The sequence below is a fragment of the Pungitius pungitius genome, chromosome 5 (assembly GCF_949316345.1).
Source record: "Pungitius pungitius chromosome 5, fPunPun2.1, whole genome shotgun sequence".
NCBI classification, from domain to species: Eukaryota; Metazoa; Chordata; class Actinopteri; order Perciformes; family Gasterosteidae; genus Pungitius; species Pungitius pungitius.
In genome coordinates this window covers 5,102,061-5,124,094 of record NC_084904.1, presented here as the reverse complement: position 1 = coordinate 5,124,094, position 22,034 = coordinate 5,102,061, and the positions used below count along the sequence as shown (strand labels likewise).

At 45.4% G+C, this 22,034-nt stretch overlaps 1 protein-coding gene across 6 annotated transcripts; it reads right to left on the bottom strand.

The window, feature by feature from the left end:
* Nucleotides 1–217: 217 nt before the first annotated feature.
* ppp3cca (protein phosphatase 3, catalytic subunit, gamma isozyme, a) lies at nt 218–21,398 on the bottom strand. Of its 6 annotated transcripts, none has more exons than XM_037482866.2 (14): nt 20,304–21,398; nt 14,413–14,610; nt 13,006–13,130; nt 9,921–10,032; nt 8,447–8,592; nt 8,179–8,318; nt 7,284–7,361; nt 7,095–7,189; nt 6,873–6,998; nt 6,200–6,277; nt 5,354–5,438; nt 4,792–4,889; nt 3,675–3,701; nt 218–2,530 (listed from the first exon to the last, which is right to left on the bottom strand). In XM_037482866.2, exons 1-14 carry the CDS (start codon nt 20,368–20,370, stop codon nt 2,370–2,372), a joined length of 1,536 nt encoding a protein of 511 aa, XP_037338763.1. In that variant the 5' UTR covers nt 20,371–21,398; the 3' UTR covers nt 218–2,369. The 6 variants fall into 6 exon arrangements, 5 of the variants coding, with proteins under 5 accessions (XP_037338763.1, XP_037338764.1, XP_037338765.1 ...); XM_037482867.2 differs by having other exon boundaries at nt 218–2,521; nt 20,304–21,397; XR_005121101.2 differs by having other exon boundaries at nt 2,419–2,530; nt 2,725–3,701; nt 20,304–21,395.
* Nucleotides 21,399–22,034: the final 636 nt, after the last annotated feature.

Sequence of the window (22,034 nt, the reverse complement as noted above, 5' to 3'; positions counted from 1 at the left end):
TGTGTAAAAAATGAAATTTTTGTGAGCAAACCCATTTGTTTCATGCTTTGTCCTTTCGGGAGCAGCGAAACAACCAGTAGACTTTCCACATGGCGTATTAACAGCAGAGACACAATACACACATCTTTACGTTACGAATAGGTTTGCTGCTATGGTAACACAATGCAAATCATAGAGAACCTGAGGGTAAAATAATAACGTCAAAGACGAGTCAAACAAAACAGTATTTGAATTTTATTCTTTTCTTTCAAGTAATACATCTACATAAAAGATTTCATGGCCTTGCATGACAAAAACGGTACAGATTTTTTTTTCACCCCTTTTTACAGCTATCATAAGATTCTTAATGAACAATATTTACTTTTACATTCTGCGAGATATGTAATAGGACCTAACAGGAGGTCAGCATACTGTACGGCTCACCCAATAAAGCCTCAACTTTAAAACAAAACCCAAATACTTCCTCTTTAGGGAGCTCTCCCAGAAGCCTACTGAACGTAACGGCAAACAACAATATTTTGCCAAAAATTTTAGGATATCAAGATTAATATTACGGACATAGAATCTTTCAAAATTCATGTGTGCCTGAACGTCTCGCCATCCACGCACACGCAGATCTTGACATGTGTGGCCGAGATGGCATGGCACACGAGCGCAAAAGCCTCATTCAAAAATACAAAAAAAAAAAAGAGGGTCAATTCACAAGAGAAAGCGAATGCAAACGGTTATTCCCCCACCTCTTTTTTGGGGGGGGGGGGACGACTGACAAAAAGAGAACAGAATTACAGTCGGGTGTGTCGAAGCACCGGTTGAGTTGGTCTCGTGTATCTCAGCGACGTCTTAAAGGCTCAGGAGGGGAGTGGAGGTGGAAGGCCCAACACTAAAGCCTGTGTACACCAGCGTTGCAAAATATGATGCATGTATGCATGTATGCATGCATGCACGTATGTGGTGGAGATGATTACAGTACTCTTTAGGCGGTACCTTAGAGCGCACCGAGGGGGTGACTCGGTGCTTTATTCACGCACAGTGAAGAGCCGCCATTCCACTGGGTATCAAACCTTTGCCTCTGCGATGTGCACGCAGGACACAATAAAAAAAAAAAAACCTGCGTTCTGTATCATCAACAGTAGATGGAGATACTGATACAGCTTAGAAAAAAAAAAGAAAAACAAATTCTGAAGTCAGAATTCTGTTAAATACACTGGCGTCTCCTAAGCAACACCGAGCATCTGTTTGAGGACAGCGCGGCTCCTCTGCTTTCTGAGAACATGACGTGTCCTCCTCAGTCCAAAAAGGACGACCGAAGACAAAACACTTTGACGGTTTTGGTTTCTGGTGCCGTGCTCGACCCCGGAGAGTCGGGCTTCACCTCGGCGCCTCCCACCAGGACGCAGGGGTTTGGCAGGTCTCTGTCGCTTTTGATTTAGAATATGAGATGCTGGACTGTATGTCCCCCCTTTTTTTTATTATTAGTTTTTTGGTTTAGCGGAGCGAGAACATCACAGTTGGCATCAAAGTGAATACAAGTCGTAACCAGCACGGAACAAGCAGCAACTACCATCACACGCAAAGCAATAAGCCCTCACTCTTTAGGATCTTTGTCACTCATAAACTAGTGTAGAGACGGAAAATACTCTGGAAGCGGACAAAATACTGAACAGGAAAAGTCCATTCAGCATCTTTGGGGATTCATCAAAGTTTGGTGGAAAATGTATAAATAGCACTAAAAGTCTCCTGTTTTCAAGTATAAAATATGGATTGATAATAATTGTCCTGATATCATTTTCTTCCCCCTTTCACCTCTCGACACATGCGGCATTCCTCTCCTGACTGACGCGCGTAGAAGCAAACACTGAGCGGGCCAGAAAACGCCTCGACAGACACACAGGGACGTGCCATCGACAGTATTTGGAATCCCTCCCTCACTCAACACACAGAATAAAAATAATAATAATAATTTAAGTGACTAAAACTCCCGACATCGCATCGATCCGCATCAACTCATAAAATAACCTTTTTTTGGGGGCGGAGGAGGGGGTGGGATCATTTGTACTGTATAAGTTAGGACAAAATGTCTTCAGTGAAGGATTTGTTGCTATTAAACAACATCTCTAATATATTTAATATGATCCCCCCCCCACCCCCACTCACCAGATCAAACTTGATATCTTTTTGTCAGCAGATGGAAGAGGTTTCACCGCTCCATCGCCTCCTATTCCTTTTGTGAGGGAGCGACGTTGCGTCCTTTCTCGTGACGGATGGTGGAGGACGCAGAGGGAGGCGGAGACAGAGAGACAGCGGGGGCAATGAGTGGGGGCGGGGGTTAAAGACAGGGGAGGGGGGGGGGGGGGGGGGGGGGGGGGGCTCTATCCGTCCGTGCCGTTCTTGTTGGGTGCGGCGGGGGCGATGGCGGTGCCGTCCGGCTGCTGGCCGTCTTTGCGCGGCGGCATGCGCTCGTTAATCCGGTCCAGGCCGCGCGCCTCCTCGAAGTTGCGAATCTTCCTCGTGGGAGAGAAGCCTTGAATGGCTGAAGAGACAGCAAATGATGAGAGAAAATAATCAGATCAGCCAATGGGAACCGTGCAAAAATCCAAAAAGGGAATCCTTGTGGAATTCAATGTCAATTGTATTTGAAATCAAATCAGTGAAAACAGCGCATGCACAAGTAGACAATGGCTCGTAGGCCAGAACAGCAAAACACCTCAAACGCTGGAGACTTACGGTAAAGTCCGGGAACAGCCGAGGGAACCAGAAAGTGTGTGCAAACGAGAGGGAGACTTGTAAGGAACTGTACAGATACACTCCTCAGTCATTTCAATAAGCAGTTTGAACTTAAAATGAACACGTCTACGGGGGAAGGTTACGCAGGTGGACGAACATTCAGAAGAACGACGTCACAGAGGGTGCTCTTGCACAACCAGATATCTGTGGCAGTGAAAAACCTTAAGTCAGTAATTCACAACCAGCAGAGCTCGTTCCCCAGGGGGTACTTGTGCAGTTGCCACGGGAACATGATACGATTGTGGAGTAAATAGAATTGCAAATGAAGCTTAGCTTCACTGGCTGCATAGCACACACATCTCAGAGTCAGCGGTGATATCTTGGACTAAGTACGGCAAGCAGAGAAATGGAAATGAAACGCTAAAATAATACAGTGGGATTAAAGTAGATGACGTGAAAGCGGTTTGAACCATTTGCAGAAAATAAAAGGACAATCAGTCTAAAAACCAAGCTGAGGCTAATGAATGAACGGCTAAAATCAATGGTTAAATATACAAGTTATTCTGCAGGAACGCACGGTTCATTGGCTCCGCCTCTGAGATGTTCTGCTCACCAGCGAGCACAACTAAATGCTCCACTGTTGAAGCACACAGCTGTCGATCTCTGCCAGACAGTGGAGCAGCCGCCCAATGGTGTGACGGGATAAGCCTGTGAAAATGTCCCCGGCGGCCAGGGATGTCCCTGGTCTTATCTTAGCCGGGTCTTAACGAGCTTTTCTCTCTGGGTGGCGAAGAAAAGTCGATGCAACAGACACTGGCGATGCAAGAGCAACCGGCGATGCGAGTAAAGTACGGTGACACAACAGTCAGTGGCAGATCGCTTTGGAAGGTGGGGTGAACATCACACACAAGACCAAGTAGAGGAGATTTGAACCCGACAGCCATGCGTACCTTGTGCTTTAGCTGCCTCAATCGTAGCTATTTTATGGGGGAGGGGGGGGGGGGGCGAAGAAAGGGGGGAGGGGGTGGAAGAGGGGAAAGGGGGGAGTCAGAGACAGCAAGAAAAACAGCAAAGTACAACACTGATGTCCAACGGTAAACCCTGGTGGAGGACAAAGGAGAGTCACCCACGGTGAAACGTCTTAGTCGGCGGGGGGGGGGGGGGGGGGGGGTAATCAAGAAGGTGCTGCTGTTAATGGGTCACAAGGACTTAGGCGCAGGGAGCGGGGGATTTGGCCTGAGCTGTACAGGAGTGTGTGCTGAGCGTCTGTTTATTTTGATTGATAGATTTAGATAGTTAGTGGTTACATTTAATGTGAGGAACTTTTGTCATTTAAAGAAAAAAAACCGTGAAAGTTCCGATGACAAACTTCTACTTCTACTTTACTTGTTACAGTAGCTGCAGCATCAAAGTGAAGAGTGGAGCAGGGGGGGACGCAGATACACAATGGGTTGCCTTTGCCCCTGTACCGATGAAAGCCGCGGGGGACGGGGACGGGGACATTTCCCGTAAAGGTCGCCGACGTGTGGTTTTCTCCTTCACTCGCTCCACAACTTCTGTGAAGCTCCAGCAGCGGCAAAGCGTGACTCCCCAGCATGACCTCAGGGCGGGCCAGACCCGGCGCTGACCTTTAGATCAGAGGGCCAGTGGCCACTTTCAGGTGACAGGGTAACCCCCCCACCCCACCCCCCTTTGCTGCATAGACGGCTGAAGGGGTGGTGGGGGGGCTCACAAATCAGAATTACAATTACAACAGTACAACAGTCTTGGGGCGAGGAACACGGCAGTTTCCCTACGTCCACTGATCTTTATCTTTGGGATATACACATTTCCATTGAAAAACTCTAGACAGAATGGGTGCAATGACCCGCAAACCACTGAAGCTGGCGGTGTGTGTGTGTGTGTGTGTGTGTGCATGCGTGCGTCTTTGCAAGGGAGGCAGGAGAAGCCGTGTCCATTTCACGCGGCGGCCATTCAAGCGATAACTTCCTCCGATCGCTGCTCCGTCACTTGTTGAGCCTCCGCCACGAGGAGCCGTAAAGCAGGCGCAGTATAACGGACACTTACCCGTCTGCAGGGTCTGCTTCCCCCCCGACAGCACTCCCACGGGGAGAGTTCCAGTTGGGGTGAGGCCTTTGAGCGTGAGCACATTTTCACTTTCCTCCCTGGTCGGCAATAAACAAACCACAGAATGAGTGTAGTCATATTAATAATAACAATATAATAGTAGGCGCACACAGGGACGAGTAACCGCGAGGTTGCCGGTTCAATCCCCGCCGCACATCTAACCTCCGCCTGCTCGCGTACTGTGAGCCACAAAGGGCCCGGGGGCTTAAACCGCCGACTCGGGTCCCGCTTCCTGAAAGTGGGTCAGTGATCACCCACGTCAATTTGTAGCAGCCGAGGAAAGTGTCGAGACTTGTGTTGACGCACTTTCATGGGTTTTCATATGGTTTCCCTTCTATCTCTATTTGACGGCTCTAGCTGTTCCAGGTCCCGGCATTTTTCTGCAATAATGTCTAATGTCATTATGCAGTCAGCCTGCGCCGTGACTCATCTGGTGCCAGCTCATTAACCCGAACATCGTGTTTTGCCAAACACAACCTCATCGAGGTCTCCGCTGACCCACCTGAGCACGGCGAAGACCCGGGCCATCTTCCCCACGGCGCGGATCTTGTTGCGGATGACCTCCTTGCGCATCGCAGATGTTCCACCTGGAAGGAGTTTAACAGCGTTAAACGAGTGTTGCATACAGACGATTTGCAACCTTTCAGAGCGATTTTGTGAGGAGAAGAAAAGGATGAAAGATGTCACAGATTAAACGAGGGTTTAACCCTGACATACTGTTCATAGTAAATGTATTCAACATAAGAATAATATGAACTTCCTCATTGTAAGTGTCCCTACCAAATTATAACACTCTAATTATAAAATTCTCTCATTAATAAATGTATGATTAATCCTTAATTAATGTTTCAGATTGCAGGTAGAAAGCATCCTGTAAAGCTTTACAACATATTTGGAGAGAGGATGGGCTTGTTTCACACTAAATAAATCTTAAGCTACCTGTACATCTGATGGACTTTTGTTTATTTTGGTTCACTTTAGGAAAAACATCACATTTCAGGCTAAATAAATGACGTTACGGGATTTATTTCCTGCTGTCAAATGTCAAGGGTTAAGTTGGACCCAAACAGTAAGTGAGGGTTGAATGTGTTTTGCTGCTCTCCTCTTATATGCATCTGTGGCTCCTGTGTGAAGTTGTTTATTCGGTACACGTGACATCAATCACGCTTCACTCCTCTTTGCACTCGCTAAGGTTTCTGCAAGGTTTTGTTAAATATATTAGACTAACCAAATAGATTTGATTAATAGAGTTGAAATATTAACATTAACATTAACTGAGAAAACTACATGTACCATAGTATTAATATTCATTTAATGTATCAACGTTCTTTTGCCTTCTCAATCTTACCTTCATAGAGGTCATCTCCCTCAGACATGAGCTCATCGTCAGAGCAGATGTTCAGTACGTTGACCAGCATCTCTGTCACTGTGGGTGTGGGAGGGGGGGAGGGGGGGCGTATAACTTGAGACTGATTTGGGTTTGTATGATGTTTTTACCTGGTAAAGAATGCTTCTGTGTACTGATAAATTCAGTTGTAGTAGAAACCAAATGCTATTAGACCATTAGGATGCTCCTATGTGAATTGCATCTGCACTTCCTCCCCAAATATAAACTGTATTTCTTGTGTTATGGACCAACAATTCTATAAAGGTAACGAGGAGCCTTTAGCTGTACGCCGTTAGCTCGTTATCAGAATGCCAAAAACATCAACTTCAATACTAAACTGAAATGAGCGCCTCACGTTTGACGTTGTCTTCCTCTGGCACCCAGTGAAGTCACCTTTTGTCCAAAAAGGCATCACTTAAATGACTTTTAATCTCTGTTTTTGTAAAATTGTCATATTTAGGGAAAAGCATTCCTGAGCTAAGGGGTGAAAAACATTTGGTGTGGTCACAAGGACACTTTTTACCACCGACATCGTATACGTTCACCCTAGAGCCCGAGGGGACGTTTGGGCCTTCGTCGCCGTCTACACTGGTTTCTTCACACGTTTCCTTTAACGAAAACAACAAAAGCGTACCTTTCTCTCCGACAAAAGGCAAAGACCATGTGAAGACATCCATGAAGTTGGGCAGCCAGTAAGGGTGCGGGGAGCAGTTGAACTGCCGGATGTTCATCACGTTGTTCTCATACTTTAGTACGGCGGCTGGGATTGGAAACAGGGGCAGAGAGTCAAAGACTGATTGGTTAACCTGGTTAATACGAGAAAACAACTAGGAAAAAAAAAGAGAGCGAGCGACACCTTTGTTGTTGTAAACGTCCAGGTAATTAGGAGCTGAGAAGATGGTGATTAAGGAAGGGAAGCCTGTGGTCTGGCTTTTTCGGTACATCCGATACCTGTGGCGCCGCCGACCCAAAAGACTCATCAACATATTCCTCATCACAGCACGCAGGGAAAGACGGAAGAGAAGAAAGGTGGAACTCTACTTACCCAGCATCCTGAGCTTCGTGTGCTCTTATTACCGACAGCAAGTTATTATTTACCAAAAAGTCACAGACGGCGGAGTAACTGCAAAGAGAAAGAAAAGGCAAAGATGAGCCGGTGAGAAGAAAGACCCGAGAGGAGGCCCATGGACAGAGCAAGACAAATAAACAAATAAACAATGACATTTTTCTAAATGGGCATCATCAACTTGAGATTGAGACCAGAAACTCACATTTACTGAGGGAATAACTCAAGTGAGAAGTAGCGTCATTTTCTATAATATAAGTAAACTTCTCTTTGCAACCATAGTAGAGAGCGAGTAGCGAGGATGCACGTTCAAGGTGCGCGAGCATTGGCTCCACGTTTCACAGTTGTAAGGTTGCATCCTGCTTTGATCTTCAAAGCTGCAGTGCGGCACATTTGTCGCCCCCCCCCCCCTCTCCAACTTCTCAAACACATCCAGTCTGAACTCTATCCACTCTCCTCTTTCAGCGGCCTCGGGCACAGAAAAGCTACGCCGATGACGAGCCTCTGCTCTTTTATCCGGGGAGATTTGACTTGCATAGAGAGTGACAGTTTAGGTTGGAAAACATCTAAATAAGGTGACATTTTGTAAAACGCAGAGTTAACATTGTTGTTTGAACATGCTGATGTTCAACATTTATAGCTTTTAAAATCACAAGAGGAATAAATTATGACATTCCTGCATCTGTGAACTTGTTTCGAGCACCTGAATAAGTAATTTGACCTAAAGAACAAAGTGAAGCTACATCTGACCTGTGCAATGCAGGCTATTATTTCTATTTTACCATCACGAGAGACCAATAGTTTATCTGTGTGCTTGTATCTGCTCTGAAGGATTTGTTGGTGGGCAATGACGGGCAGCCGTGTCGTTTAATACCTGAAAAAGTAAGAGCAGCCCCTGACGGAGTTATGGTTGAAATGTTCAGTTGTCTTTTCGCTGCCGTAGTCCTCGCCGGGGTCCGCCCAGATCAGGTCACACATGGGCCCGAACGCTGGAGGCTCTTTAAACCTGTCTAACTGTTGAGCAAAACAAACGCACAAATTGCAAAAACTGTTTTACATTAAAGCAGGAAATTTAAATGATTAAAAATCTTTTGGATTCCACCCAGGACTCCACGCGCTGAGCGGTTAGAGCGATCACTTACTTTCCTTATGTCGTCTAGGCAGTTGATTTCTGGTGAGAGTCCGCCGTGCACACACAGGAACTGTTGGTTGAGCAGAGCGGCGAGGGGCAGACAGTCGAAGGCCTCCATGCAGGCGTCGTACACCCGCTCAGAGTATTTTATTTTACCTGCAGAAAACGCAAAGCATTGGCCCTTGTTAATCTGCAGCTCAACCGAAGACAGAGCAACCGGAGAGGTCTCGGCGCTGTCTCGGTCCATCAGGAGACTGGAGGGAAGACCATGCTTGAGCACCAAGTGAGTGCACCATTTAAGTAATGGAGACTAAAGCTTTGTATTTGAAATTAACACCCTTTAGCTGTATCGGCCTTGGGAATTTGGAATTTACGACATTGGCAAGTGTTTTATCTGAACTAAATCATTGCAAAAACCCTTCGTCCTCAAATCGGTGTGAAAAGAGACCGTCAAAGTGAGAAAAAGATCTGTTTTTGTTATTCATTCAAGTTGGACAAACTTTGTGAATGTTGTTGAAATATAAATGCATTACAACTGTAAAATTTGAATTGCATTAGTTTAACTTGATTGCTTTTGTGTATGGATTTATCAAATGATCCATTTAATTTATCTAGATTTTTCCCCTCTTAAAATGTGTAGGTGGGTGGGATTGGTTCTAATTATTTTTCTATATAATTTATTAGAAATGATTTTCTATAGCCTGAAATCAGTCTGTACACACGTGACATCCTCTGGTCCAGGACCCTCTCCTCCGCACCGCAGGAATGCCATTTTTCCATTTTTGTTTTTTTAATGCAACACACAATGCAAAGTGGTTCATAACAATAGTTCCCAACTTGAAAATAAAAAATAAATCTGTTCAATAGCATGAGATAACCACCGTAACCATAGAGCGGAAGATAATGATATGATACCATGAATTAAGATTGGATAGCTGGATAGCATTGTACCCCTGTGAACTATTTCCCACTTGTATTGCAGACCGCGATGTTAAAAACGTGCACTGAATCGACTTGAGAGAGAGAGATAGAGAGAGAGAGCTATGAACAGCCTCTAGTCTTCTTGGCAATGATCACACAGATCGTTCCTCACATGGACTCAATAGGCGCGTCTCGTCTCCCACTACAGGTCATAATAAACACCCCACAGAGTCCATTTATCTGCCAGCCACTGATGGAGAAGGCTAAAAAAAAGAGGAAAAGGAGTACTTTGCCAAACTCACATGCTCACACGCTTGACTGCTATGAAAAAAGAAAAATACTGTAATTCTTTGAGTGGCATCAAACAACCAGCGGCTAAACCGGCGTCTGGTGGCACGCCGATCGCCAGATGAGGTGCTATGAAGGGAGCTGCATCCATTTGCAGATGGCAGGTTCGTCTTCGCTGTCTGCCAAAAGACCCGAGTGTGCATACTAATGCCTCCGCACTCTGAGCCACACACACACACACACACACACACACAAACAAACAAACACACACTTACATTCCTGTTTGAAGGTGAAGTACTCTGTGAGGTGTCGGCACTCATGGTTCCCGCGCAGGAGGAAGAGCGTGCTGGGATGGTTGATCTTGAGCGACCAGAGGTAGAGAACACACTGCGAGGAAGGAAGGACCGAGAGAGAGGGGTGAGGGGGGGGGGGGAACGCCAATATGTTAATGGAAAAGAAAGGGCCTTTGTTTGGTAAGGCAGGTCCATGCAGAGTTTGCTGTAACATATTTCTTCAAAAGTTGTCCTGTCCTACGGCGCTGATTGTAACTTTCCTTCTAATATCTAGAACTGACAGACAAACTCACGGCCGGTTTGATACCTCTGTCCTACACAGTCATACCAGATATAATCCCCACCTAGAAAAGCATCATTAGGACGCCATAACTCACGAACCTATACATTTAGACCAACTCAGTATAACTGGACGTTGCATCACCTTGACAGGTCTGTCTGTCTGAAAGAGAAGAGACTGAAGGGAATCATTTAAATGCAACTTATATTGTGCTGATGTTCCAGCCAGCCGAGTAGGCCTTGCAGCATTTACAATGCAGGGGAACCTGATTTCTCTTCAGTGCGCGGTCAAGCCGCTCTAATAGCTGCCACTTGGCCACTCTCAGCCCACTCTCGTAACAAGTGCCAGCTTGCTATTAAGACGCTGGAATGAGGTGTGTGTGATCCGAGAAATGAAGAAATGGAATGAGGGAGCCACGACTAATCTCTAAAGTCTTTTTCGGGTGGATAAACGTGACTCAATGTTTGATGTGCGGAGGCAGAGGCCGACATGGAGATTTAAATGGGTGGTGTACATGGGGGGCTGGGCTGGGTGCTGGGGGCTGCGAGCGATCTATACTTTGTGTGTGTCTGTGTTGACTGAGCACAATGAGAGGAGTTGAGACTGAAAGTGATCGCTCTGGCAAAATAGTGGCCTGCGGAAAAGGTACCAAGCCGCTTCCAGAAGGCTGCGGCGACTCTTTGCGTTGCCAGGGCAACCACATCCTTATAGAGAGCTCGGTGGCCTTGCTTTAAGATGCAGAGAATCATTCAGCTCTTCCAGGTGAAGAAACAGCAACGAGGCTTTGGTGCTTTCAGCCTCTTTTAGTCCATGAAGGAGCTGCTTTTTCTCAAAAGAAAAACCTACCCGTATATACAGTATATTTCTTCTTTTGACCAATGTAGGGTTACAACTGCTGATTACTTTTGCCACCGTCTAATTGAAAATAGTTTCCTGGATTAGTCCAGGCATCATTCAGCAGTGCCCCACATACCCGAATGGATGAGAATTGAATGGTTTTAGGACGTGGGAGAAGGAAGTCTCACTTTTCCAAACAAATCCATGGGGGGGAATCACCGGCCCATCATTCCCGATTCTCTTTCAGTCCGCTCCTTTTCATCCGTGACATTTCACCCACCTTTGTTCTGCGCTGCCTTTAACATGTCGCTTGTAACCCTCTGCAGCAGCCACACAAAAACCAGAGAACACGTCTGTTCTTTCTTCTTCTCACTTAAAAGAATTCTCCACGGATGTGTCGTTGCAATCAAAATAAAATGGCTCAATCGATTGTGCCAGAAAAAGACAGGTTGTCTTTTTTTATACCTAGCAATCTTGTTCCTAGGCAAAAAACCTGACGCGGGCATTCCCACAATGCACCTCGACCACCAGAAGTTTGGTCGTCAAGCTAGTGTCTCCAGCTACCACTATGAAGCGTAGCAGCTGCTTCACATTTCACCATCCAACTCCTTTACATCTGCAGACCCTAACCAACAATGACTCGAGGCATTTGATCACACGGTGCAGCAACAAGAGGATTTACTTGAACCTTTTACCACTTTAGTAGGACCTGTAAACAGATGTTGGGAACCGTCGGTGGAAATCCTCTTTGTGAACTGCAGTGCACACTGATGGCCTTCATGATCCACCTTGAGCGCTGAAATCTGATCAAGTCCTCTGAACTATTCTCAGGATCATTTCTAGACGTGTTGAAGAACCCACACATGGATTCCAGATTCTAGAAACTTAAATGATCAGTCTCTTGCTTTAGCTAAAAACAGCCAACTCTGTTAATTATCTTGCAAGCACACACACACACACACACACACACACACACACATTGTAGGATTGTTGTGATTATACAACAATTCTGAGGTGACACAGCAGTGGGGTTTTCTGTGGTCATTTTGATACCCTCCATACCCCCCCCCCCCCCCCCACACACACACGCACACACACACAACCGTTCCATTTTTAACCAGCTACTGGCCGAGCATGAGCCATGCCCTTTGAAGTCATCACGGAAATACAAGACCCAGTTGGTCGCTTGGCACTAAAGTGACACAGGGCGATGCCACTAAGAGCCTTCAAGATTTTAAGAACATCTTAAATGATGAGCAGATTATGAAATGAAATGAAAATGTATATACAACCTCCCATTTCCTTATCAATTGAACTGAGTTGTTGAAAAACACTATGAATCACAATACCAGATAGCTGTCAGTCACCTACTGGATCTGTGTTAAAGCTTTTTGTTTTAGATACTTAATTCTAAATTACGTCTAGGATTTTGGAATAATCCGAACCGCTGCCATCAGTCTGCCTGTGACTACCGACAAAAAGGCTTAGTTTATACTCGCTAAGCACTATTTACATGTCGAGGGATCATACAAACAAACAAACAATTTATTTTAGAAACAAGATGTTATAACCTTTGCTGCAAATTAAATGGTTTGTTACACTTGAATAGTTTATTTACAGGGCCCTTAAAAAGGGAAATTAAGTAGTCTGTGAATACGCATTACAAGTTTAATTGTGCTCCGTCCTCGGCAGGGTGGAGGTTGGTTTCCTAATTCATTACGGCAGAAGTACAGTTCAAAATAACTGACTATACGCCAATAAAGAAAAATGTAGAATATAACCACATTTAAATGTAAGTATCCACTGCTAGAATAAAAACGTAGATAACAGACAACAATGACGTACTAGAATCGAAAAGGTCAATGCAAACCATGACAAAACAACCAAAAGGTTTTTCTTCATTTAAACTGTAAAATAAATCAAATCAAACCACCTTATCAAACATCTTACCTCGATGCTGAAGTATCCTCGGTCCACGTAGTCACCGAGGAAGAGGTACCGCGTGTTACTGGGTGATCCCCCCACTTCAAACAACTTCATAAGGTCAAAGAATTGTCCATGGACATCGCCACATACTGTCAAAGGAAAAAACACGCCGCTGTTTTCTGCTCATTTCACAACAGGGAGATATGCTTTCTTGTCTCGAGTCCCTTGATATACGTCTCTGTATGTATTATAAAACCAGCCGAACTTTTTTAAAAAGGGCAGATCCAAATTAGATTCTATAATGTTTAAGGCCATTCATTATTTTTTCCCTCCCAATTTTTAACATTTACTCACATTGATGCAATAATAGCAGCAGTATATAACACACTATAATATTGACTAATCTGTTGTTTTATCATACTTTTTTTTTTACTTAGTCAGGTTTACAACGATAATCAATACACAACATCAGACATCTGTGCAGATCTGAGCAAAGGATTTATGGTTTGTTTTGCTAAACAACAACTAAACTATGAATGCTTTTCAGTGTTAGCAGTTCAAAACCTCATGTCATCATTCACCCATTCACACCCATTGATATGCTGATGTCTACAGCATCTGCTGGCATAGACGATGAATGTTGCAATGGAATAATGCCTGGTTTGGTGCTGTGTTTATCTATCTACACAACATATGTCCTTGTGGAGTGTAGTTGACACACTGAGGGGTGTATTAAGAGGGGATGCTGCCAAATGGCATGCTGGGTAGATGCTGCTGCTGGGTTCAGCTCACCCACTGTTACACTGCATGCTGGGAACAGTTTGTTCTCAGTCGCTCGTTAAAATATAAACTAACAGTGTTTCCCCTAGGTTTACAGCGCACAAATGACCCCCGTACACAAGCATTCCCATGTGACACAACTATGTCATGGTGTGTGTGTCTCGCAGGATCAAATATCACAAGCTAAATCCATCTGGTCGGTCGTCAAAGTAACGTGTTGCTGTCTGGACGGTCTACTCTTGTGAGGAGAAACTACTCAGAGTTACAGGCGTGGCTTTGGTGTGCGTGTGGGAGGACACGAGACTTGACTGTTTGTTCCGCATGGGTTAGAGGAGCGTCAGGTCCTTCAGTACGGGGGGGGGTTCTTCCTCCAATCAAAGGGTCGGGTCCATATCGATGTGTCCTCCGGCGGGACACTTAACCCCATATTGCTCCCGTAGCGGTGACTACGTCACGTGAATGTTGTTACTGACGGACAGGTGGCACTGTCATCAGAGTATGAATGGTGTGAATGACAACAGGCAGTGTTGAAGTGTTTGAGTGATTGGAAGAATAGAAAAGAGAAGTACGAGTCACATATGGTTTGTAGCTGCACCCTCCCCGCCTCTCCCTGCCCCACCGGGCTCTGGGCAAACACCTCTGGGTGCCTACCTGTTATCGGTGCGTCCACTTCCAGCATGCACTTCTCCTGGCGGAGGATGTTGGCCCCGTCGTTGATGATCTTCAGAGCCACATCCTCCTCCACCCTGCCCTCTTTGACAAGGTGGTTGCGGAGCAGCTCGGCGTTGGGCTTGCCGCTCTCAAACAGCTCCTTCACCGTCAGCTTGTGTTGCGGAGGGTACGGCACAGCTGTCGGGAGCAAAATAAGACATTTAAAAAGGTTGACATGGTATCGAACTTTTGGGGGGAAAGTGCAAATGTGTTTAAAAAAAGACAATAGATGAGGCGCATTTAGGCGAGAGAAGATGGGACTTACACAACAGTAATTCTTGACATGTGACCCCCGAAAGAAAAGCTTCTGCCTCTCAGACTGCACCTCGTAACATAATCATGAGGTGACATTTGCATTGACTGAGCCGAGATGACGTCACTGTCACGGGGTGGCGCACACCTACGTAATAATGCCGTGCAGGAGACGGTAAGAAGCCCCGCACCTCACTTGATCCGCCCCCTCTCTCGATAATCTGCTCCGTGCCGCCTACACAATCCTTTTACCGCCAGTGCTGAAAGTCACTCTCCAGGCTGAGACATGACGGCTCCACGGTAAAAAACTGCTCAATGCAATTACTGTGTAACGGAAGATCCATTATTCAGATAACAGTGAGGACAGGGGACATTATTTGTTACACACACCCACCAATGTTCGATTTTTTGTTAATATAATCCCATCATTTACTCCCATTCACCCAAATTGAGCATTATGCAGTAAAGTGTTGTGTTAATGTGCGAAAAGGAGCGGTGTGACTAGGCATGTGACAAGAAATACACGTAACAATCATCCTGGTCAGAATAAAAATCTGATTCTTGATGAGATCGTCAAGATTTGAACCGAACATCTTTCATCGTACCCCTAATCAATAATAAAATCATCATTAATCCTAATTCACTCTGGATAAATAAAGGATTAAAGAAAAATAAGATCCCCTGTCATCTTCTCTGTCAGGATAAAGCATCTTTAGAAGCTCCTCAATCTACCATGACAGAGGTAGGTCGTTTAAGTCACTTGTGAGGTTTTTTCCGATGTATGTCACGGAAATTTAACGCAATAAGAATATTATGCATCTTATAGTCTGCTCATCAAGAAAAGGGTAATCATATCCTCTATGTAGTTGCTCATATAGAGGCAGCATGAAATATATATGACGTGTTTAACAACATCCCCTGCTTGAATATGTTTTTATTTAAAACAAAAATCAAATCATGATTGATGACTTGATCATTTTTGTCAGTTTACAATGATTTGAGGGGGTGGCCTTGTATAACAGCTGCTATAAAGAAAGAATCGCTCTCTATCGGCTGATTTGGCTTCTCAAACATCGCCAATCCGCGTCGGCCGCCTAACACGGGACTGAGCACATCTGGAAATGGTGCTTTGCTCCCATGCATTTCCTTTCTTTACATTATAGCTAGTGGGGCAGAGGGTTCATTAGCGTCTGCACAGGGTAAACATGAAAAAGGGCAAATATAACAACGTCTCTGGTCACTGTTTTTGGAAAAAAAAGCGTTAAAACCAAAGGAAAATATTGACAGCGCACACACTCCTCATTCCTGATATCCTGGAATGCATCCGGGGGGTCAGTGCACGCCCTCGGATGCGACAGAGACACTTGTGTAGGCTCGGCACTCATTGTGCGATAAGCAGTGGAGGAGGAGGAGAATGAGGAGGAGGATGAGAGGAGGGAGGCGTCGTGAGAATGTTGTCACACCCACGCAGAGCAAATCAAAGTGCAATGTGAAGGAAGGAAGAAAAAGACGAAGATGTGTGGGTGCGTGTTTGCTAATCAGTGATGCAGCAGATGTAGCCTTGTGTATTTCTCACTCAGTATCAGTCTGGACTAGAGGAACATGCAAGAGTACGCTGAAGGTTTAGAGATGTTTTTAAAGAAAACGGTTGACACAGGGACATTTATTGCTGGTTTAATGAAGCAAAAATGTGAATGTGAGGTTAAAATCTGCAGCAAGAGAAGCTGGTCACTGCTATTAGTGAGGGCACGGCCCACAGCCTGGTCTGCAGTAGAAGGGCTGCTGGGATGACGCTGGTTCGTAGGCGGACCCCAGGAGTTAGCATCCCAATGCTAATCCATCCTAAAGTGCATCGACAAAAAAAAGCTGATGAGATCCATTTAATTAGATCGATAGGATCGTTGAAGAGAATGAGCTCTGTTACATGCAGACGTTTCAGCATACGGACACGTTTTGTTCTGCAGGATGACCTTCAAACTAAGGGTGTAATGGGGCGGAAAAGTCCTGGTAAAATCCTGGAAACTTTCAATGGGAAGTTACGCTCTGGAATTCTGACCTGGCATATAAGAGGGTACGTCAATGTGGTTGACAAAGGACAACAAGCCTAGCAAGCCTAGCCCTGAAGGCAGCGAGTTGTTTCAGAACGTCTTTGTCATCACCGAGCGTATCGATTACTTCCTGAACTGAAGCCATGTTCATTTGAACTAGGCTAACTTTTTACAGCAGCGAGAGTCGGATGCATCAATGTCCGCAAAACAGTGCACCGTTTTATGTATTTGCAGCTGTTGGGGTCCATCAAAAAGTGTCAGTTGGGCAACTTATCGTTAAAAACTGCAAATAAAATCATTATTCAAAACTGTGTTTTAAAGTTATATGGAAAGCAGCACACACTGCTGTTGTGTTTCTTTGCCACGGTTGTATTGAACTATTGTAGACCAGATTTTTATTTCTCTCAACCAGATGTTGACGTAGACCTGAAATGATTCAAAGAAAAACACTAAAACCAGAGGCCCGAGAAGCTTAACTAATTTTATTCAACGTTCATGTTGTATTGTTTAATGAAAAAATAAAGTTCAACACAAATGGATTAAGTCCAAAATGTCATTTTTAAAATTTGTATTAGAAATGACTAGGTGAATACAGTTAAATTACCCCAACAGTTTACACACTTTATTCCCAGTAATTCCTGAAAATTCCCGTTAATTTCCACGAAAAGTTTCCAACTTTGAATATTCCCGGAATTTTGCAACCCTGCATCAAACCACTTTTTCCATTTTCCCCTTGTGTAAATGTAATGGGCAGAAGAGCTAGCGTTGTGCTGTAAACAGACTACACCGCAGTCACGTGACTTCAGTACCAAAATGAAAAGGTGAAATAGTGTTGCCGTGACAACCTTTTGTTGTCTCACTTAAGACACGTAAAAGCTTCAAAATTCCCCCGTACAATGGGAAAAATCTCTTCAGTGTTCAACACAGTCTTAATTTCAAGCATCAAACCCAAATCCCATTTATAAAAAGAAAATAAATCTTCTAACAAAAGGAGAATCAGAAAAGGCTAAATGCTGACTCATTTCCTGGGGATTCTGGGTTGTCATTCCCGCAGCACTCTGCAGCACAGTTCCACCTCGGTGAGCCTGTGCCCGAGGAAAAGTTTATCATGCCTTGTTGACCGGTGTGGTATAAATAAACAGGTAAGTGTTCCCCGGGCCTCTACGAGGCTTCGGCCGCGACCGCGGCTGTAAGCTCAGGTACGAGCCTTAAGAACAGATTAGGTAAAGCCTCTATTAGCCGGGGCTTCCAGGTTCAGGTGCTGTTTACTTTAAAGGCCTGGTCACACTCGAGCGCGGCTCTAGTACGAACAAAGCAGAGTCTGGAAAGAGAAAAAAGGAAGCGGCGCGGATGGCACAGCTGAGTCCCTCTGACTCTGCAGCAATGAGACCCTCCCGCAATCACAACAATGATAAGACATTCTATATAGGTTTGCCTGCACAATCAAGGCTGGACCGGTCTGTTCAAACACAGATACAGATGGACCCCTGGCTGCTCTATCCAAACACCGACGGTGCGAGGCAGGTTTTCCACCAAAACAACCCAATGAAGAGAGAGAAAAAGAGAGAAGGCTAGGGGGGGGGGGGGGGGGGGGGGGGCGGGTGGTTCTAAAAATTATGCGTCGCCATTCGTCTCGACACGAGCTTCTTATTAGAGAAGCTGCACGGCCCAATTAGCATGAATGTTTGATGAACTCCTCAAAAGCGGCGGACACGCATCGACGCCCGCTCCGTCTGGCGTGACAACAAACGGCTAAAGGAAAAACAAAAAGACACCACCGCCCCCCACCCCCCCCTCCTCACCCTGCCCACCAAGGAGATAGTGTTTGGGGACAGCTGATAGGGGCTTGGGCCCTGGGATATGTTCGCTTATTGTTTAAAAAAAACAATCAACACAATGGAGGGCGGATTGAATTACAAAGATGAGGGGCCGGCTGGAGATGAATGGGGCGGACTGTGGCTGGGTGAATCATGAAGTCCACTTCAGATGGCTCTAATTATCGGTGAATGTATTAGACCCCGGGCAAAGCTACATAGGGAGGTTCGTCAACGCCTCTCAGTCGACCACGTTGTGTTGGGCACGCGTTCCCTCTGGCCCACTCTCGGATTTCATTTAAAAAACGCCGAAGATCGGGTTTAACAATTTTTTAAAAGTTGGTAGCAATTTATTCGCCACATCCGGCTAAAGTGATATCCAACTGGGGGAAAAATGGGTTGAAAAGGAACAGCCAAGTAATTGGGGCACCCGGGACGGCAGCGATAAACTTAACCGTTGACTCACACAACCAGCGTTCGTCTTTAGGTCGGACACCAGTTAAGACCTCTCACAGCCAACAGTTGCACTGGAAATACGAAAAGGAGTTTGCATTATTTTCACCACTTTCTCCTAAAAAAACAACATTAGTGACGGGGATGTCAACAACTTCTCTGTGGCGTTGTAAAGCGGGTCCAAATACTGGCTTCAGGTTGCACCCTAAAAGCAGAGTCTCTCTCGCTCTCTCATCCTCTCTCTTTCTCTCCCATGTTGGGAACATCACTGGGGAGATTGTTTCCACAATTAACTCACCCTCTCCCCCCACTGGCTCACACTTCAGCATTCCACAGTGCCCTGGAAGGACACGCTCCCGGTGTCCTTGCGGATGGACGGGGATGTACAGTAGGCTGCTTTGGCATTAAGCGAGTGGTGCTGGTGGTAGGGTCGGGTTCCCTCTCCTGGGAACTACCTCAGGCTTGTATCAGCCTACCTTGTCCCGGCTTGGGACAGGCACAACAAACGGTGTCCCGCATGTCCCATGAGCCGAGGCAACCTCAGCGTGGAGGACTCCATCTTGTCCAAAAACAAAAAAAGCCCTGCCGGTAACCTGAGCAGACTTTGGGAGTTCCACGTTCTTGTGGATTGAGATCTCACCCGTCCTAAATGTCAAGGAGATTGGGCGCTCCTCGCCCTTGACCTCCTTCATGTGATGGTGTGTTACCAATATCAGCTATGAAGATGATCTAATGTGCAACTAATGTTTTATCACAGTTGAACTTTTCCCTTAGTTATTGCGCTTCAACGGTGAGCTTTCTGTTGTTGTTGTTGCCCTGATTTTGCTCCTTTGTCTGTTTTTAAAAAGGATCCAGAAGAACGAAGTTGTTATCATTGTATACAAGTTCTATCCTCAGCAATGATTGAAAAAAGAAAACGATGCCTTGATCCCCCCCCACCCCACTATTCCTGGGCATCTCCTGGGAAAAGGAGAAGCTTCACTGGATATGACTCTGGAGATCATGACCAGCGATCGGATAATTACTTAACACGACGTTACGTGGTTTTTCTTGTGTCGCAGCAGTATATTATGCAATAACGTACACTGTGCCACACGCCCTTTTTGACAGGATGGGGTTTGGATAAAGTTGTACAGCAAGCCACAGGTGGTTCTTGCCCAAGATAACGCGTTTACCTTTTTTCGGAGTCAAATAATGTATTAAGAGCGATGTGAGTCGCGTGCACTGTTCAACTGTTTAAAAAAAAAAGAAAAGAATCGCTTACCTTTGACCAGCCGCTCCGTTGTGGACTGTTTCTCCGGTTTGTCTTTGTCCTTATCCTTCCCGGACATCTTCGCTTCGTCTGAGGACTAATCTCGGGGATCAGATTTTGCGGGTGTCTCTCTCGCCAGCTGGCCCGCACGCGGGAGAGCACGTCGGCCCCGCCGGCCGCGCGCTGCTGCGTCGTCACTCGGCTCGAGCCTAACGCGGTTTCCGAACTAACGGTGAAGATTAGCTCGCGACAAACCCTGGGGGCTCGAGCTCTTGTTGCGAGTCGGTGGGCTAATTACCTCGCGCTAAGCTAACATTTGCGACGACATCGATGCTAGCGAGTAGTAACGGCACAAAGTAGTAATGTCGACGTAATAGACGGGAAAAACCAAAAGGCGAGCGTGTGCCTTGTAATAGTTTGTCAAGTAATACCTGCCCGGGAGGCGGCCGTTGTTAACTAACTTAATCCGATTTAGTTACTCTTTTTTTCAGCTAGTTAGCCGGCTAACATTTTAACGTGTCGGCAAATCGGCAGACAGGAAAAAACAGGGATGGGAAACAGGCGTTTCATCTTCTACGTGCAGACCGTTTAAATAGAAATAGAAATAGTCTCACGTAAAGTCGCGGTGAACGGCACCAGCTGTGGATGAACACCGAGAGTCCTTCCAAGATGCAGACTGCGTCTTGACGGTGTATCCTCCCCCTCAGATTAAACGGTAATCTGACAGGGAGTGAGGAGGAGCGGTGGACTTCCTACAACATGGTGGAGCCGATGTGACGTGACTATGGAAACGTAACGCAGGTTGCAAAATACGAGTCTGTTCATATGAGGCGACCTCCCTTTTTTTCCCATTTGCTTCTACTCGCCCACGACCGATCAGAAAAGAAGGTGATGTGTACCAGGAGATGCTGCAGTGCAGGGAAAGCGTCTGAAGGAGGTAGTGCGACGAAACGCCTTAGTGGTGCCCGAAAACATCTATAATGGTAGTATGTTAAGCCTTCATTGTTCTTTCAATAGACATTCCCCGAACTGTTCTTGAACGTTTCACGAGTTGTCACGATTTATCCAAAACTTTAATTTAACAAGCGCACACACACAAAAATAAATAAATAAAAAACGTTCGATTTCCAATTCATTTATATTGTTGGCTGCAAGGCGGCAATTTAATTTCGAAAGTGACACCACATGAAGCGTGTTTACTCCACACGAGACACGCCCATTCTAACACGAGAGACCAATTTGGGTGGGCGTGCCATTGAGGTGGATGAGGACAATGGCTTGGAAAATTTGCATCGTTCATTTTGAAGTTATATCTAATTCCTGTGAGTTCACAAGATACACAGGAGAGTTGTTGGCAACTTCCCTTGCGTCAAATGGGACTGAATGCACCATGAGCGCAAGTAGAGCTGCATTCAACAAACAGTCTGACAAAAAAACTGATACGTCATCAAAATAAATCACAGTAGACAGCTTTCTTAAACTGCAACATACCATGAGGGAAATAACACTACCAAAATATTTTTTGAGGTGGAACTGGCTAAATCAGTCCTTGACCACTCCCATTTTAAAATATACTACATGGTGCAAAGATTATTTGAAAATTGTGAATTACCTAAGTATAGCTGATTCAATAGTTAATATATATATACAAATCGAAGTATTTGGATATATTTGTCAGAGCAGACATGCGACCAACCACATTCTTGAAACATTGAACTGGATTTTCAAAGTTTCTCCAGCCGT

Excerpts from the sequence above, each read along its gene's own strand:
- ppp3cca (XM_037482865.2), bottom strand. The coding sequence starts at position 20,370 with ATGTCCGGGAAGGATAAGGACAAAGACAAACCGGAGAAACAGTCCACA. Across the intron at positions 13,131-14,412 it reads AGTGGACGCACCGATAACAG|TATGTGGCGATGTCCATGGA; the intron begins GTAGGCACCCAG and ends TTCCTTTGACAG. Across the intron at positions 6,999-7,094 it reads GGACGTTTACAACAACAAAG|CCGCCGTACTAAAGTATGAG; the intron begins GTGTCGCTCGCT and ends TTCCAATCCCAG.